General features: G+C 57.4%; 1 protein-coding gene across 6 annotated transcripts in view; it reads left to right on the forward strand.

Annotated features, from left to right (window-relative positions):
- The window catches only part of ZMIZ1 (zinc finger MIZ-type containing 1), a 233868-nt gene that overhangs the window by 110799 nt on the left and 105209 nt on the right, over positions 1-17860 (forward strand). For all 6 annotated transcript variants that reach the window (XM_047824475.1, XM_047824470.1, XM_047824474.1 and 3 more), the window contains one exon: positions 13552-13660. In XM_047824475.1, the coding sequence (XP_047680431.1) occupies positions 13601-13660 (60 nt within the window). In that variant the 5' untranslated portion in view covers positions 13552-13600. The remainder of the gene's footprint in view (positions 1-13551; positions 13661-17860) is intronic.

Below are 17860 nucleotides of genomic sequence, written 5' to 3' on the forward strand. Positions count from 1 at the left end.
ATTAATATGCAACTGCCACTTAAGCTAAAACACTGCTTATAGAGACGTACGGCAATAGTAAATCACAGGTCAGAAATAGCACTTTGGAATTTTCAAAAGAATGAGCGTAAGCAGGGAATCACTTAAGGCAGCAGGGCGAGTTAATTAAAAAGCAGATGAATTGTGAGCGTCCTGCTTCATTTCAGTACCTTCTACCTTAAGAAAGACCCCGAGGCCACCCTTCCCGACTGACTGGCCAGGCCTGGTCCAAAAGGGACTGGGCATGGGGCGCCTGGGTGGCTCAGTCGGTTAAGTGTCCGACTTGGGCTCAGATCATGATATCACGGTTCGTGGGTTCGAGCCCCGTGTCGGGCTCTGTGCTGACAGCTCAGAGCCTGGAGCCTGCTTCGGATTCTGTGTCTCCCTCTCTCTCTGACCCTCCCCCGTTCATGCTCTGTCTCTCTCTGTCTCAAAAATAAATAAATGTAATAAAAAAAGGGGGGAGGGGACTGGGATGCGGTTGTATTTCCAAAATAAAGACAGGCCTTCCTTGCCCGATCCTAGCAACCCCCACTGCTTAGCCCTCTGCCAGTCACGCTGGCCCTGCGGGGGGGCAAGCCCCCTGGTCCTTGGGACCTGGCTCCACCCTTCCTCCTCCAGAAAGCTTGTGGGGATGCCCCCAGCCCAGCCCTGAGCCTTCCGTAGTTGGGCCTCCATGGTGGGTGCTGACAGCAGGTGGGTTGGGGAAGCTCGTCTGCCTTCACCTGGATTCTGGGTTTCTAGAATATAGGGATGCCATCTCACTTTTTTTTTTAATCCTTTCTCCCCCAGCCTCCTGCCAGAGCATTAAAGCAAGTAAGTGCCTGGGTGCCTGGGTGGCTCAGTCAGATAAGCATCAGGTCATGATCCACCCAGGTCACGATGTCATGTTTGTGTGTTCGAGCCCCGCGTTCGAGCTGAGCTGTGCTGACAGCTCAGAGCCGGGAGCCTGCTTTGGATTCTGTGTCTCCCTCTCCCGCTGCCCCTCCCCTCCTCATGCGCGCGCTCTCTCTCTCTCTCTCTCTCTCTCAATCTCAAAATTAAATAAACATTAAAAAAAAAAAAGCAAGAAAATGCCTTAGGAACCACCTCACCCAGCCTCCATTTCACCAAGACAGTCCAAGGGCTGAGTGCTTATGGTCACAGGGTGACATAGGCCTCGGCCTGGCCGGAACCCCTCCCCTGTATCTGTTCTAGCCCTGCATCAGGCTGGCGAGGCCTTTGAAAATAGTCAGACCCAGGTTCCCATCCCAGCAACCCCACTGCCCTGCTGTGTGACCTTAAGTAAGTTGTATAACCTCTCTGGACCTCAGTTTCCTTCTCTGTAAAATCTGAGCAATGATGCCCAACTCCTTGGGTCAGTGTGAGGACTAAGTGAGCTAACCTGCGAAAGGCCCAGGGGCATGGTGAGTGCTCCCTAAATGCCGAGTGCCCTCGGCCACCCTCTGAGGTTTAGGGGTGCTTGGAGAAGTATGTGACATCTCAATCAGCCCCATCCGTCGAGGGCTGAGAAAACAGGCCCAGAGAAGCCAACTGTGTGTCCACAGCACTGCAGGTGTGCTGGCATACGGTTGGGCCCCCCCCCCCCCCCGCCCTGCCCCAGGCCAGGAGCCCACTGAGGACGGACACCTCTTGTGCACATGTCCCTCTCTGGGCTGGGTACAGCCAGTGCAGGCTAGCACAGAGCAGCACCCTGGGGGATGGCTGAACTCAAGGCCTCTTGCAGGGCACCTGGGTCTGGGCCATCTGCAAAGCCCCAGGATGGTGCAGAGGGAGCCTGGCTTAGGGGATGGGTGGCTGGGCTTTGAAGCTTGACAGATGTGGGTTGGAATCCCAGCTCTGCCATTTTGTAATCTTGGGTGAGATCCTTCCTCGTTTCCTATCTTAGTTTTCCCATCTATAGGTGGTGCTAATCACTCCTATCTTTGGTTATATTATTATAAAGATAATTCGCATAAAACGCCAAACGTGCTACCTGACACACTGTAGATACTTAATGATACCTGTTTTGTTCTCATTATTATTCACAGCTATGAACAGAGGTTTCCCAGCGGGCTCCCCTCCCCCACAGCCTCAGGGAGTTCTCTGAACTCTGGCCTTCTGGGCCACCTCGGCCTGTGCCCTACCTTTGCAGGTCTTGGCTTGGGTGGGGCGGAGAAGGAACCGGCCTCTGCCTCAGGCAGCTCATGTGACCTTCCAACTCTGGCCTTTGCCCCGGCCTGTGCCAATCTCCTGACCTGGGCCAGCCTTGCTGGGGGCTGGGAGCTGAGCGGGAGCTGGTTGAGTGTATCATGATAACCAGTGGCTTCTGGAAACTGGCCGCGATACTGGATTCAGAATCCAGGGCCCTAGGCTTCAGGGATGGAGGGCTTCATATCTTGACACCGATGCCTGTGGCTTCTCTTCCCACAGACACTTGAGTTTCTGGTTCCCCTTCCTCAGCCTACCAGCCCGCCCAGCCTCCGCTGTGTCCTCCTCCTCCGGGTTCTCTCCCTGCTGTCCTGGCCTCCACCCTACAGCCACTCCCCTTAGGTCCGAATTTCTCAAGGCCAGTTCCCGGGAAACTAGTTCTATGGGATTTTAAAATGGGTTTAGTGAAAAAAAGTGGTTTGCAATCTAGTGACTTTGGGAGAAGTCAAGTTCTGCGAGGCCCCCATGTACAAGAGTGCTTTCGTGATCTGCCGGGGAGGGTAGAATACACAGCTTTTCTCCAGCTAATGAGACCAGAGCATCCTTTGTTTAGGGAGGATCTCAAGGGCCCCATTTCTGAGAAACAGACCCCAGGCCACCTCCTCCCGGGTGGGCAGGGCACCGCCCTCTTTTTGCCAGAACTGGCAGTGTTTCCCCCCTGCTCTCCCTGCCTCCATCACCTAACGCTGACTCGCTGGACAGACTTCACATGGGCATCCAGACTGCTGCCCAGGAGGAACAGAGCCCAGCGCACGTGCTGTCAAGTACTAACCTGATCCACCTTCCTTCTGGAACTTTCCACCACTGGCCTTTGCCACTAGGACAGATCCCTTCAGCTCCTCGACCTGACGTTCTGATCAGTGGGCAAGGGGATGCCTCAGCCACCCATGTCCTCAGACACCCAGCCTCGAGCCCAGGGCATGGTTCTCAGGGTTGCCTGTGTGAGAGCAAGCCCCGCCCCTACCCCATCCAGAGCACAGCCCCTTCTGTTGTTGCAGAAACTGAATTTCTTTTTTTTTTTTTTTCAACGTTTTTATTTATTTTTGGGACAGAGAGAGACAGAGCATGAACGGGGGAGGGGCAGAGAGAGAGGGAGACACAGAATCGGAAACAGGCTCCAGGCTCCGAGCCATCAGCCCAGAGCCTGACGCGGGGCTCAAACTCACCGACCGCGAGATCGTGACCTGGCTGAAGTCGGACGCTTAACCGACTGCGCCACCCAGGCGCCCCTCTTTTTTTTTTTTTAATATTTATTTATTTTTGAGAGAGGGACACAGAGCATAAGTGGGGGGTGGGGGGGGGTGGTGGCAGAGAGAGAGGGAGACCCAGAATCCAAAGCAGGCTCCAGGCTCTGAGCTGTCAGCACTGAGCCTGACGGGGGCTCAAACCCACGAACTCCAAGATCATGACCCGGGGCCAAAGTCAGCCGCTCAACTGACTGAGCCACCCGGGTGCCTCAGAAACTGAATTTCTGCCTAAAAGTTTGCTGCAGCTAGATTGAAAACTGGATATTTTGAGTAAGTTTTGAAAATAAGTTTAAAAAAAAAAGGTTGAAGATCTTTAGTGTGTAGGGTTGTGGTGTGTGTTCCCCCCCCACCCCCACCCCCACCCCCCCCCTCCCAGCAAGTCCCGGCTCCTCTCTGGCCCCGGTTTCCTCCTGCCTGTGATGGAGACGAATAAGCCTACCTGGGCCTGGTACAGACCCAGCGCTCATGGGCTCAGGCTGTGCTGAGTGATTCCCGTTCACTAGCTCGGTGAACACAGCAGCCTATGAAAATGGGCACTGTTATCACCACTCTCGTTTTACCGAGGGGGAGCCTGAGGCACCCGGAGCGCAATATTTTGCCCCAGGTCACAGAAGCCAGGGAGTGGCAGAGCCAGAATTTGAACCCAGGCCGCCCGGTCACCTTGACCGCTAAGCTGTGCTGCCCGTGTAAGATGAGGCACAACAGGGCCAGGTGAGGTTCTGACGCCGGCGCTGAGTACTCCGTGGAGTGCCTTTGCACGGTTAGAGCGCCGGTCAGCATGCGGCTTCGGACCACCTAGGGGGACTTTTGTCTCTTAGCAGACAGCCAGGAAACAAGTTTGCCGGTTGCCTGTGGGATGCCCGCTTTGCGCCTGGAGGGTTCCAGGGACGAGGCCCCTGCTCCCCCGCCTGGGATGCGGGTGGCGCAGTCCCTGAGCGGCCTCGGAGCAGAAATGCCCTGAGTACAGATGAGGCGACGGGCACCACACCCGGCCGACTCACCCCCTGCTCTACGGGCCTTTGGGAGAAAGGGGGCACTCGTGGGGTCAGGTGCACCGGCCTCAGCCCAGCCGGGATGCTGAAAATCTCTGCACAGAAACCACAGGTGCTGGCCAGTGGGAGCGGAGCCCCTGCTTCCCGGGGAAGGCCCCTGTTTGAGCCTTCTGCATCCACAGGCCTGGCCCCGGCTCTCTGCAGGGAGTGTCTAGACGTGGTGAGGGGCAGAGAGAGTCGAGTTCAGGGCATCTAGGGCTCCTGAGGCCTGGGTAGGAGCCCTGACCCCACCTCTGACCCAGACTGGGCCTTCAAGGCTCTGCTCCACCGCCTCCCCTACCCCTGCCCTGGGCCTCAGTTTCCTCATCTGTAAATACTAGGATAGGCCTGAGCAGATGCCCAGATCCCTTCTAGATCTAAGACATGAGGACCATTTTGTTTGTTTTTCTGTTTGTTTATTTTTGAGAGAGAGAGAGAGAGAATGATCAGAGGAGGGGCAGAGAGAGATGGAGAACCCCAAGCAGGCTCTGCGCAGTCAGCCCAGAGCCCAATGCGGGGCTTGAACTCACGGTCCTAAGTGGTCCTAAGAGGTCCTAAGTAGGTCCTAAGTGGTCCTAAGTGGCTCATCTGGTTCTATCTGGCTCTGCCTTGGCCGTGCCCGTCTGGAGCTCAGGCAGAATATGCCAGGCAGGTAGCTTTGGAGCCTTGAGGAGCTGGGGGGAGAGAGGGCAGTGGAGAACACCTCTGTGTCTTCTAGAGCCAGAGCTATAAGAACATCTGCATGGTATTCACAACCTTCTAGAAGCCTCCAGCTGGTGGTCAGGGGGTCCTGGCACCATCTCCAGCTTCATCCCGCCCCCTGTCCTCCAGGGGCCCTCAGAGAACCGTTGCCATGCCTCTCTTCTCTACCCGATGGCACCTGAGCGTTTGCATTTGCAGGCAAGAGTCTCAGGACAGAGCCAGGTCAAGGCCACTGCATGAGCACCACTGTCCCGGGGAAAGTCTGCGGCCCGGGCCTGGCACCAGGCAGCAACGTGCACGACTCTGTCTCTGCACTGTCCTCGGCTCTCCACGGCAGACAGTCACCTGTCTGCCCTGGCAGTCGGGGCCAGGGAAGGAAGAGTCTAGTTGAGGAAGGCCTGCCACGTTCCCCTGGAGAGCATGATGCGGTAAAACACCACGGGGTTTGTATTCAGACCAGGGTTCGAGTCCTGGCACTTCTCAGTAGCATGACCTGGAGCAAGCCATTGGACCTCTCTGAGCCTCCGTTCCTTCATCTGTAGGACAGTGCGGACAGTGTCCGCAGTGGGTGTGGAATTCCGAGGCATAAGGTGGGGCAAGAAGAGAATTGAATGGCACATACAGATTCAATACTTGTTTAGAGGCTCTTTGTTTTAGGAAACGAAAAGCAGAGGCAGCGTGGCCTTGGGGATGAGAGAAAACCCAGTGACCTTGTCCAGGATTGAATCTGGTCCTCCTTTGCCTGTTGGGTAGAGAAGCTGTCAAAAGTTCACTATGAGGTCATGGATTTGGAGTGTGATGGGGGGCAGGGGGGCTGGCAGGAGGGTTTGGGCGTCATCACATGCTCCGGAGGGATGAGGCACACCCAAATGCAGCTGGGATTCCCAGCACGGTGCGGGTTGGGACAGGGGGCTGGCACTTTGGTCAGGGCAGTGTTGACACATGTTCTCCCAAGTGAGTTGTCCCTCCCTCTGGATTAACCTTTGGGTTCCAGAACAGGCTGTCCCTCAGGAAGCCCCTACTCTGGCACGCCGAGGGTACATCGTGTTGTCCCATTAACCACCACTGACCACGGGTGTTCCTGTAGACACGGGGGGACGGGGTGCGGTGCTAGGAGATTGGGTCATGGAGAGAAGTGGGTCCACCCTTCCAGGAGCCTCGAGTGCCGAGCCAAAGCACCTGCCCTGTGTGGCCAGGAGGCCGGAGCTTTGTCAAGCCTTGGCAAGGGGGCACTCCCTGAGCTGAGGAGGGACCGACTGGATTTGGAGGAGCTGTGGTCCAAATCAGAACTTCCCTTTCCAGAACACTGTCCCCTTTCTCAGCTCCTCAGCCCAGCGGGGCGGAGGGGGCCACGCCTTTCTGTTGGACAGCTGAGAAGCCAGGCTCGAGGAGATAACGGGGCCTCCCACAACCTCACAGCCAGGAAGGTCTGGCTCTCAGGTCCCCCCCCCCTACCCGGGGGGCCTCACCCTGTGCAGGGGCCTGCTCCAGCTGCCTGGCCAAGAATGGGAAGCAGCTGGTCCCGGTCAGCTGCCTGGGGCTGCCTCTTCCCTCCCTCTCCCTTTCCCATCTCCTGTCCCTCTGCCCTTCCCCGACTTCCCCGGGCTGGGGCACAAAGTCAGTCTCCTCTGACTGCCTCTGCTTCACCACTCCTCCCTTCCCCTACCAGCAAGCAGTGTGCCTAGTGCATGCTGCAAGGAGTGGAGGGGACACCCGCTGTGTGACCACAGACAGTTCCTGCACCTCTCTGAGCTTCTTCTCCTTCGCCGCCTCGAAGATGAGGAGGGTGTCAGATTACATCCGTGCTTCCCTAACCCGAGTCACTTTCATCCCACGTATGCTATGTTTAAAACGTTTCTTTAATCCGCGCACGTTGCCGTTGCTTCCCAATGTAACCTTATCCGAAATAATAATACCCCCAGACTCAGCAGTGATCATCGTGCTAGTCCAAACACGTCCCTGCAAAAACGGCAGACCACTGGAGATCTTCCTTGTTCCACCAGGGGTCCGCCACTCTTCGGGAAGCGTGGCCCGGGTTCATGGAGCCTCTCCTGGTGCAGAATCCCTCTGATGAGGGCTGGGTCTTGGGGTTTTCAGCTCGTGCTACTCTGGGTCACGTATATGCCCGCAATGGCCATCCATCCGTCTAATGAGCATTGCTGAGCACCTGCTGGGTACCAGGCCCCGGGCTGGGGTCTGGGAATCTGTAACCGGAAAACATCCCAGCTGATGGGGCAGACGGTTACAAAGACATTCCACTGGTCTGGTCTGGTACCACCAAGATGATGCGTGACAGGTACACCGGGGGCATTCGAATGGAAGTGAGTAGCTATACTGGTAGAAGACAACAAAGACGGTGACTTGATAGATGAAGGGGACCAGGAATTCTGGGCTGAGGGACAGAGGCAAAGACATGGAGGTGTGATCTTCAGAGCACAGTCCAGGGTACAGGGGGAGGACACAGGACGTGGCTGAAGTAGTGAGGAGGACCTAGACTGACACGCATGTGCGAGGTTGGCGAGTCCCTGCTGAAGCCAGGATCCGTGACACCTGCTCCTCTTGGAGTCTGGAGAGCTGGTGAAGGAGCTGGCTGGGATGGGTCCCCTAGCCCCGCCCCCCCCCAGGCTCTCCCTCCAGGCTGTCCCAAACTCGCTGGCCTTGGCGATGTCTGGGAACGCAGCCTCTGCTCTGCAGGCTGTAGGTACAGCTCCCCCCACCCACCCAACCCCCGTCCCTGCTGCCAGCACCGCTCGCCCCAGGGGATCTGAGCTGCAGATGTGCATGGTGATTGAATCATTTCTGCACACCACTGCTCACACAGCTCCCCTGGGGACCCCGCCACTTGCCTGTGCAAGCTGTCAGGAGATGTGTGTGCTCAAGTGCATCTGCGCTAGCACTTGAGTGTGTGTGTGTGTGTGTGTGTGTGTGTGTGTGTGTGTGTGTGCGTGCGCGCGCCTACACCTGAGTGTGCAAAAAGGGTGCATATGTATGCGAGCACGCACACACGTCCGCAAATGCGCCTCCCCTGGGTGCCTGTGAGTCAAGGGTACCAGTTGACTTGTTTGGCCGCAAAAGTGAAAAATAAAACATCCCGATGCCAGCGTGGCTGATGTTGGCCCACCACCCTCCGGAGCTGCCTCCAGGGCCTCAGCACCCCACATTTCCACGGGGCAGCGAAGAGCACCACACTCCCTGTTTCCAGGGACGAAAGGGCCAAGGGCCATGGGGCCCCAAGGGCCATGATGTTTTCAGGGAGCCAGCCAGATGGGCTCCAGTCCCACTCTGCCCTTGTCTCCCTCTGCGCCCCCTCTCCCGCCCCCCACCCCACCCCCGTCCTGCCACACGAGGGCCTCCTGCGTCTCTCGGCCCCCTACTTCCAATCAGCCCTCTGTGCTATGCACCAACCGAGGGGCAACGGGGCCAGCGCCATGCTAGGTGGTGAGGAGTGGCATAGAAGCCTGGCCCTCCGAGACCTACCTGGGAGTCAGAAGACCACGCCGGCTCACGTGTCACCGGCAGAGAACATATCCGCCGTGTTAAGCCAGGCTGAGCACAGGACGCAAGGAAGAGTGGGTGGCCGAGGGGGCAGCGTCCCCGGGAACAGGGGCTCTCCCTCCCGGGATTCCTGGGGCTGCCCTGGGACGGGCTTACATAGTTGTTAACGTCGAACATTCTACACTTGTTGAGATAGAGTTTCCCAACTAGCTGGAGCTCCTGACACAGAAATCCTAAAATGTTCAAGTGGGAGGGGCCCTTAAAGGCTGGCTACCCTTTGCTTTACAGGGAGGAAAACGGAGGCCTGGAGGAAGGAGGCAGAGCAGGGTCCCCCCCCCCTCCCACCGAGACCCCTCCCCAAAGCTGACTTGTTTTGCAACTCCTACAGGCACGTGGCTGTTCAGACCAGGAGGGAGAGGGCTTGGGGCCAGAGGGGGTTGGGGGCTTCACTGCTTGAGCCCACTGCCCGTTCAGAGATAGGCAGGCGGCCGGGGACGGGCTGGGGCTGTGGATGCACCCAGGGCCAGTACATGCCAGGGATCTCTAGTTGGGAGGGAGCCCGGCCACCGAGGGCACTGGAGCTGCAGCCACGGAGGATTTGTAGCTACTTGTAAAGGCTTAAAGGAGCCCAAGCTCTGAGGAGGGAGGCTGCAGCCCAGCGGAGCAACACTCCCGCGGCGGAGGGCGACCTCTGCTGGCCACTGAGCACATGGCCACTGCCCCCCGCGCTGCCCGTTTGCAGGCAACTCCTTGCAAGGGGCGGGGGAGGGGGGGTGGCTAGCAAGTGGATGAGTTTGGACACATTGGGTAGAAAAAGGGGACATCTCTTTGGGCCCAGACACAGCTCGAGTGGGGACTTCCAGGAGGCTCTGACTCCAGTCTTGGAGGAGTGGGAAAAAAAACCGCATTAACGGATAGAAAGAGTGTTTGACTCTCAGCCCAACGCCTTCCTGGCTGTGTGACCCTGGTCATGTTGCTTCCCCTCTCTGAGCCTTTTAGGATTAAGTAAATTACCAATGCACAGGGTCGGGCCTGGTGCCTAAACATGGCAGGTCCAGGACAAATGGAGGATTCCAGACTGCTCCTCAATGAGCTGCCTGTCATAACTCCTTCGCCTCTCCACACCCAAGACTCTTAGCCTTCCACGCCTTCATCCTTTTTCTGTGGGGGCTGGAGCTGCCAGCCCCATCCATTCCTGGGGTCAATAACCCCAATTGTCCATTGATCTTCAATGTCACCTCACCTGTGAGTGTCTCCTTCATCAGCTGGACGTTCTGTTCTATAGATTAAGACACATAGGACATGCAGTTGTCCCCATGATCTTCGCTATCTCTCCTGCTGCCTGCCACCCACCCTGAGTCTCACCAGTGTTCCAGGCCAGGACCGGGGGACACTCAGCAAGGAGAAAAGCCTCTGGGCCCCAAGGTGGCTGCCTAGGTGGGTCTGGGCTCCTGATGCCTGCTTAGAGCTTCCCTGGCTGGGCTGAGTGCCCCTCAGTTTCCAGGAACAACATATCGGTCATTCAGTAACCATTTAGCAAGGCCCCACTAGGTCCCTGACCCTACATAAAATACTGTGTGCATCCTGGGAAAAGTCTACCTAGAGACAGAGTCTTGTGAGGCCACCTAATCCCCACTCACCATCCTGCTCTACAAAAGGGGAATCCAAGACCTAGAAAGCCAGAGAAGTCTGCTCGAAACCGCCCCCCCCCCATTTGGGGGCACTTGGGTGCTCACTGCGGAGGAAGAGGGCCCTAAAGAGAGAGCCCCACAGTGCAGGTTTCTAGCCCTCTGGGCACTTAGCTTCACCAACAGCGCCCCCTGCTGGCCGACTGGGCACCATGGCTGGTCCCTGGCCCCAGGAGCCCTCTGGGAGTGAGCGCTGGCTGGGGCTCTGTAGGAGTCAACTCAGAAGGAGAAACTCAGCCCCTGCCTGGGGAACCGACAGGAGTAGCAAGGGCAGCAACACTTCTCCCATGACACACACCTGCCACACCGCAGCAGTCTCCAGGGGGGACCCCCAGCCCCTCCCTACTCGGTGCACCAAAGTTTAGGTTCTAATGGGAAAGCCAGGATGCTGGAGCTGGCTGCCACTACTAAAACTTCTGAGCCTCAGTTTCCTCACTTAGAAGGAGCTCAACAAATAGTCGCCTAGCGAGTAAGACAGAGTGACTACTGACTTGACCAAGAGTGCCATGAACATAAAAGAATTATCTTAATCTCTCCGTGGCCGATAGATCTAGCAAGAAGACCCGGCACAGTACAGACAGATATTGAAAAGCATTTACTGGGTGAGTTGGAAGCGTGCCTGGATGGGTACGTGTAGACTGAAGGTGTTGGGATGGATGCGTGGGTAAGTGGATGGATAGACAGATGGGCGGACAGGCATGTAGACGGACAACGATGTATAGGGAAGTTGGCTATCTGGGACTATAAATGTGTGATAGGTGGGGTGGATGGAAGGATGTTGGTGGGCGAGGGTAGAAAAAATAAATGTTGGGCGCTACCCCTACATTTACCTTTTTGTGGGAGAGTTCCAAGGCAGAGTGACCCCAGAAAGCATGTATCAGAAATACAAATGCCCCAAGGACCCACACACTCCACTCCTAAGAGTATGTTCTCTAGATTAATTCACACGTGGGCGATGTGACCAATACAAAAGGTGACCCTGCAACACTGTTTGCAATAATGAATCTGGAGACGGCTTCGGGCCTCATCACTCGGTCTGCAGTGTGAGCCTTCTGAGCAGAAGGGCCTCGTTTGGGGCCTCAGGCCTTCGAGCAGTGCCTGGCAGGGGTGGACATTCAGAATTTAGTTGGATAAATTTCAGAATTTCGTTGGATTCATTAGTACCTTGGAATACGGTGCAGCCATTAAAAAATGAAAAGGCTCTTTATGTCTTGATGTGGAATAAACTTTGAAATATTATCAAGAGGGAAAAAGCAAGGTCCAAGTAGTGTGTGTAGAACGTTATCGTTTTATGTGTTTCTTAAGGGGTGGCAGGGGACAGTACCCATAGTTCTTTGCTTCTCTAAGATGAGACCCTCAGGAGACTGGTGACACTGGTCCTCCCAGGAAGGCCATCTGGGGGCTGGGGACAGGGTCAGCACTTCACTGGATACCCTCGTGGGCTTTGATTTTTTTGAACCACGCAAATGAGTTGCCTTTTCAAGTACAAAGGGAGCGGTAAGAAGTGCTTTGAAGGAACTGTGTAGCAAAGAGCTCCTTGGAAGACAACCAGGCCTTTCTTCCCAAGACTGGGCCTGGACACACCATGCTGGTCGTTCGCTCAAGCCCAGGGTGCTCGTGCTGGGGGCAGAGAGCCAGGACATGGAAGCAGACAGGCACAGACAGACACAGTCCAGTCTCCTACTAGCCATGGGGACTTGGCAGATCTCGGACCTCAGTTTCCTCATCTGTAAAAAGAGGATAATTCTAGTCTTACAGAGTGGGCACGAAGAGTCAAGGAGAGAATGCAGGGGCCCAGCCTACCCAAAGTGCCTGGTAAATGGGAACTTTGGTGACACAGCAGGAGATGAGGGGCCTTCTGGGAGGGCAGTGTCACAGGATAGCAGAAGAAACCAAGGGCCATGGGCCTCTGTTCAGCACTCTGTGTCTGAACCATGTGTCTGCAGCCTGAAATGCCCGCTGGGTTACCGAAAGCAAACCCAGAAGCCATGGGCCGACTTCTGCTTTGCCCCAGGGACCTGGACCCCTGAACAGTGGGTAGACTCTCTCCTCTCTCTCCAGTTTTTTCTCTTTCTTTCTTTCTTTCTTTCTTTCTTTCTTTCTTTCTTTTCTTTTCTCTTCTTTTCTTTCTTTTCTTTCTTTCTTTCTCTTTCTCTCTCTCTTTCTTTCTCTCTTTCTTTCTTTCTTTCTCTCTCTTTCTTTCTCTCTCTTTCTTTCTTTCTCTGTCTCTATCTCTGTCTCTCTCTCTCCATCTCTGCCTTTGCCATTGTGCCCCCCCCCCCCAGTGGCCTGAGGACCCCAGGGCCTTTCTGAAGGTGACAGGGTTGCCTTCATTTACTCAGCTTCCCCACCCGGAAGGAAGTCACACTCCTGTTAAAGTTCCCAAGGCCCACAGCCATTCAGGAAGTGAGCCCGGTGACCATGACATTCATGTACCCTGCCCACTGAGCCGTGAGCTGATAGTCAGAGCCCTAGTTCCTGGTATGGGCTCTGACACTGGCCACCTGTGCCACCATGGGTGACTCCCTTCCCCCTCTGAGCCTCAGTTTCCTTGTCTTGAAGGGAGGGGTGGCGCTAATTCCCGCCCTTCTCCTTTCCCAGGAAGGCAAAGGGGGAAATGGAATTGTGGTCCGTAGTGTGGAGAACTCTGAAGCATGGGGGGTTGCGGGGGGGGATCCTGGTGCCACGACAGGATGCTGCACTTACCCCACACACGCAGTGAGGGTCACGTGGGAAGACCCCTGCGCGTGTGCACGCGCACACAGAGCCACATCACGTAGGCTGAGCCCTGAACTGGGAATCGGAAGGTGGGGTCGCCGTCCCCACCGCCCCCTAACACGCACGCGCGTGTGGTAACGTGTGTGCCGAATGTGCAGTTCACGTCGTGTCCCACGTGGCCGTGCCTGTGCAGTGCTCACGTGAGTCATCCCCAGAGATCACCCAGGAGCAACTCCTGCCCCCAGCCCAGGTGGGCTTCCCCGGGGGCTGGGCAGCTGTGGCCGAAGTTCCTCCCTCCGGTGCAGGGCCGGCTGGGACAGAGGCCGCCGCAGCTCAGAAAGGGCCCTGGAACCTGCCGGGAGCCACTGGGGCCGGCACGTCCGCATTGCGGCTGGAGAGCGGCCGTGAGGCCGTCGGGCCTGGCACGACCCCAGTGACACCCGCTCTCCTCTGTCTTCACAGGCTGGACAACGTTCATGGCTCTCGGGTAGAACCCAGTGAAACGGCCAGAATGAATTCTATGGACAGGCACATCCAACAGACCAATGACCGACTACAGTGCATCAAGCAGGTGGGTGTGCGGCCTGGGCTCACTCCTCCTCCCCTGCCCAGCCTGGCCCAGCTGGCGAGGGCCGGGCCGCCAAGGCAGCAGAGCAGGAGAGGTGCCGGCCTGCCCTACGTAGCCGGGCCTCGTGGGCGCTGGGTGGAGGTGACGGCAGGCAAGGGCTCACTGCCTGGGTCTCCCTGACCCCCTCGTGAGAACGTTCCTGGCAGAGATCAGCCTAACTCCCGCATCGCACAGCAGGGCTCACCTGCCAGCTCCGCCCTGTCCTGTCCCTTCCCTCCCCTCCCTCCCCTCCCCTTTCTCCCCTTCCCCTCCCTCCACTCCTCCCCTCCCCTCCCTCCCTCTCCTTCCCTTCCCCCCTCCTCCCCCTTCTCCTGTTCCCTCCCCCCTCCCCTCCCCTCCCCTTCCCTTTCCTCCCCTCCCCTCCCTTCCCTTCCTTTCCCTTCCCCTTTGCTTCTCTCTCCTCCCCTCCCCTCCCCTCCCCTTCCTTCCCTTTCCCTCCCCTTCCTTTCTCTCTCCTCCCCTCTCCTCCCTTCCCTTCCCCTCCCCTCCTCTCTCCTCCCTTCCCCTCCCCTTCCTTCCCCTTCCCTCCCCTTCCTTTCCCTCCCCTCTCCTCTTCTCCCTTCCCTTCCCCTTCCCTTCCCTCCCCTCCCCTCCCTTCTTTTCCCCTGCCCTCTCCCCTCCCCCTCCCTTCCCCTCCCCTTCCTAGCTGTGTGATTTGGGGCCAGTGCCATGCTTTTCTGGGCTCTGCTGTGCCACCTGGGCCGCTGTGAAGAGGCAGGGAAGTGCCTTTCTGCTCCAGTGGTTTCCTATAAGGAAACAGAAAAGAGAAGGTTCTGGGGAATTTGATCATCTTACAGGAAAGGTAACTGAGGCACAGAGAAGAGAAGGGAGTCAGCTGAAGTCACACAGCCCAGCTTCACTTGTGTGAGGCAGGCCTCATCCCTGAGGGCATCCAGCTCCCCGTCCTGTTGACGATCACACTGCGCTGAGGGGGTGCTCTGCCTGCCAGCCTCCTCTCCGGATTGTTCAGAGTCGGGGCACATTCCAGGTGGGCACAGAGCCCCCCACCTCCCCCCCATTTTAAGAAGTCTGGCTGAACCAGGGTTGGTGGGCGCCCCCCAGTGTTGGCCGGGAGTGGCGCACCGCCCTCCGGGCGCAGCCTCCTTGCGGCCCTGAGTGCCTGTGCAGACTCTTTAGTGTTACTTTCCTCCAGGAAGCGCTTTGACATCAAAGAGACCTGGGCCCAAATCCTCACTCCTCCATGTGCCCACAGTCCCTGATCTCAGACCTGTCGCTTTGTTCCTCTGAGCCTCAGTTTCCCCACCCGTCACATGTGTCTGGGCTGTCGCATGGTGGCAGGGGCTGTTGTCCTCAGCGTCTCAGGGGCAGGGAAGCAAACGCTGGGGTGAGCCCTCTGGCTTAGGTGGCTTAGCAGCACACTCAGGTCACCAGCATGGGCCACTGGCCTCAGGACCCCGGGGGGGGGGTGGGGGGGCAGAGCTCGCGGCCCCACCCCCCCTCCAGCCTGCCCTCCCTGAGCGCCAGGGCCCGGTGGAGCTGAGGCTGGTCCTTGGGAACGAAAGCGTGTGTCTTCTCGTAAGCATCGAGCACAGCTCTCTCTCGGAAGCCCGGGCAGGGTCTGAGGAGAGGAAATTGAAGAAGACTGGTTACAGATTGAACTCAGCCCAAACAGCTCCCCCAAACGCCAATTACGCCTCTGCTCACAGTCACAGAATAGAAGCCAGACGGTGCCCTCCCTCCAGCCCTGCTCTTACCTCCTCCTGGAGGCTCTGCAGGGCTGTCTCCCGGCTCAGCCTGTGGCCCCACTTCTCCCAGCCCTGAGGGATGGGCCATCAGTGGCCTCCACCCCCAACAGTACAGTCAGGTGCATGAGCCCCTCCTAGCGCCAGGCACGGTGCTCCTTCTGACACCTGCTCACACCCTGACCTTTCTCCCGTGCCTGGCTCTGCGTCCCCAGAGATCAGGGTGCCCTGTACCCCTTTGAAGCATGGCACACGGGGCTCAGATTTACCAGCCGGCGAGGCCGGGCCCCCACTCCGCCACTTGCTAGCCACCTAACCCTGCTTAAGCTGCCACTCCACCCTGCTTGGTCTGCAGAATGATGCTCGTGATGGATGCCCAGCCAGTGTATGCCCGGGCAGCCAGAAGGCCAGGGATCTCCTCGGCCGCCCTCCCCCAGCCTGCCCGACCTGCACATGTGCACACACGGGGCACGCAGAGCTGTGCGCTGGGGCCAGACCCCGACACGTTTGCGAGGGCGAGCGGGCCATCCAGAGGCCTCCCTGGGCCATCCAGAGCTCCCTACACTCCCACAGCCCCCTCCACACCTCCGGTCAGACACGGCTCAGCACTTAACGTCTGTCTGCTCCACAGCTGCCCCAGAGGGCGGCGTGTCTGGCTGAAGACTGTTGATTCTCAGACGTCCTCTAGCCTAATCAGAAGAGAAAAGCAAGCAGGTCTGCGTGCTCTGAGGATGACAGATGTGTTGGCTGTGCCTGGCTCTGGCGGGTGGGTCTGTGGCTCCCAGAGGGGGCCTTGCAGCCTCGGACTCCCCGCCCTGCCTCACTTCTACAGCACAGCAACCCCCCACCCCCACCCCACCCTGGTTCTAGCGTTGCTCACACTCACCATCCCCCAAGCAGCCCGCTGCCCCTCTTTCCTCCGGGCCGCTGGCTCGGCTGCCTTTCCCCCCCTCTCAGCCCCCGGGACGGGAAGAACCAGCGCCCTCTCCACAGTGTGCCCCACTCAGAGGTCACAGGCACATCTGGGCTGCACGTGCAAAGCCACACAAATCAGCGAATTCTTGCACAGCAGCCTCCCCCATCCCGTGGGCCCTTCTGAGCGTCTACACCCTCCATCTCTGAGCCCCACTGCTTCCTGGGCACCCAGCCACCCCACCGACCCTGCTTTCTCCCTTGAGCTAGAGGCCCTGTGGGGCATGTGTCAGGCCTCCCTCCAGGCTAAGTTCCTTGGGGGCAGAGGGCGTGTCGTATTCATCACAGTCAGCAGAGCCTAGCACGGTGCCCAGGCTGGGGCAGGGCCCACGAAAATTGAGGGGAAGCAGGGGAGGGGTGAACTGATGGATGGAGAGGAGAGCTAAGGGAATGAGTGGGTGGGTGGATGGATGGACATAGGGATGGGCAGTTAGGCAGGTGCATATAGATGATAGATGGATAAATGGATGAGTGAATGGATGGACGGGAGGTTGGAGAAATTCTGGATGGATAGATAGGTAGGTGAATGAATGATAGATGGGAAATGAATATAGTAGTGAATGGTTGAATGGGTAAGTGGGCAAGGGGATGGATGGATGGATGGATGGATGGATGGATGGATGGATGGAGTGATTCATTTTTGGATGGATGGACAGGTTGTTTGATTCACAGATGAACTGATAAGAAGATACATTCATCACGTGCTCTGGGTAGTCAATCCAACTTGGTCTAGGCTTTGTTGTCCCCTGCTCCTGCCCCAACAGACTCAGTGGCCAGTGGATATAGCCCAGATCTTCTGAGGAATTGTGGAGACAGGCGGACTTTCTGGTGGGAGGTGAGCTGTTAGAACCCAGTAACAGCCACAGCCAGGGAGGCCTCTGCCATTGATTCACATCTGTGCTGTCATCCACTGACCATCAAAGGCTGGCCACTCCACATGGCGCTAGGGACCTGCTCTGAAGTGGCCAGGTCGCCAACGTACAACACAGATGGACCATCCTTTGGACAGTTAACTGCTCACCAACCATTTCTGCATGGGCCTGGCCTCGTGCCAGTCTTGAGAGTTCCACAGGTGAACAGGGCCCTATTTTCTCCTCTCAAGATGCTCATAGGAGAGAAGAAACTGTACCAAGTTCAGAGCAATAGCAGCCTTTACCTGACACCTACTTGGTAATAGGGAGGTCATTATTTAAATCACTCCTAAACTTTGTAGCAGTCCTGTAAGCTGTGTGACAGCTTTTTACCAATGTGTGACCCCATTTTACCGATGAGGGGTCTGGGGCTCAGTGACTGAGATAAATAAGTGTGACCCAGGTCACCCGTGCCTGTGCAGTCCAGTGACCTCATAGACGAAACAGGAAACAAAAGCGCAGAGAGGGGAGGGGTCTTGGGCCAAAGCCACAGAGCCACAGAGCAACAGTCACTGAAGGGGATGCCCTGTGCCCAGTGAGTCGGGCCCACCAGTGAC

This window comes from Prionailurus viverrinus, chromosome D2 (assembly GCF_022837055.1).
Source record: "Prionailurus viverrinus isolate Anna chromosome D2, UM_Priviv_1.0, whole genome shotgun sequence".
NCBI classification, from domain to species: Eukaryota; Metazoa; Chordata; class Mammalia; order Carnivora; family Felidae; genus Prionailurus; species Prionailurus viverrinus.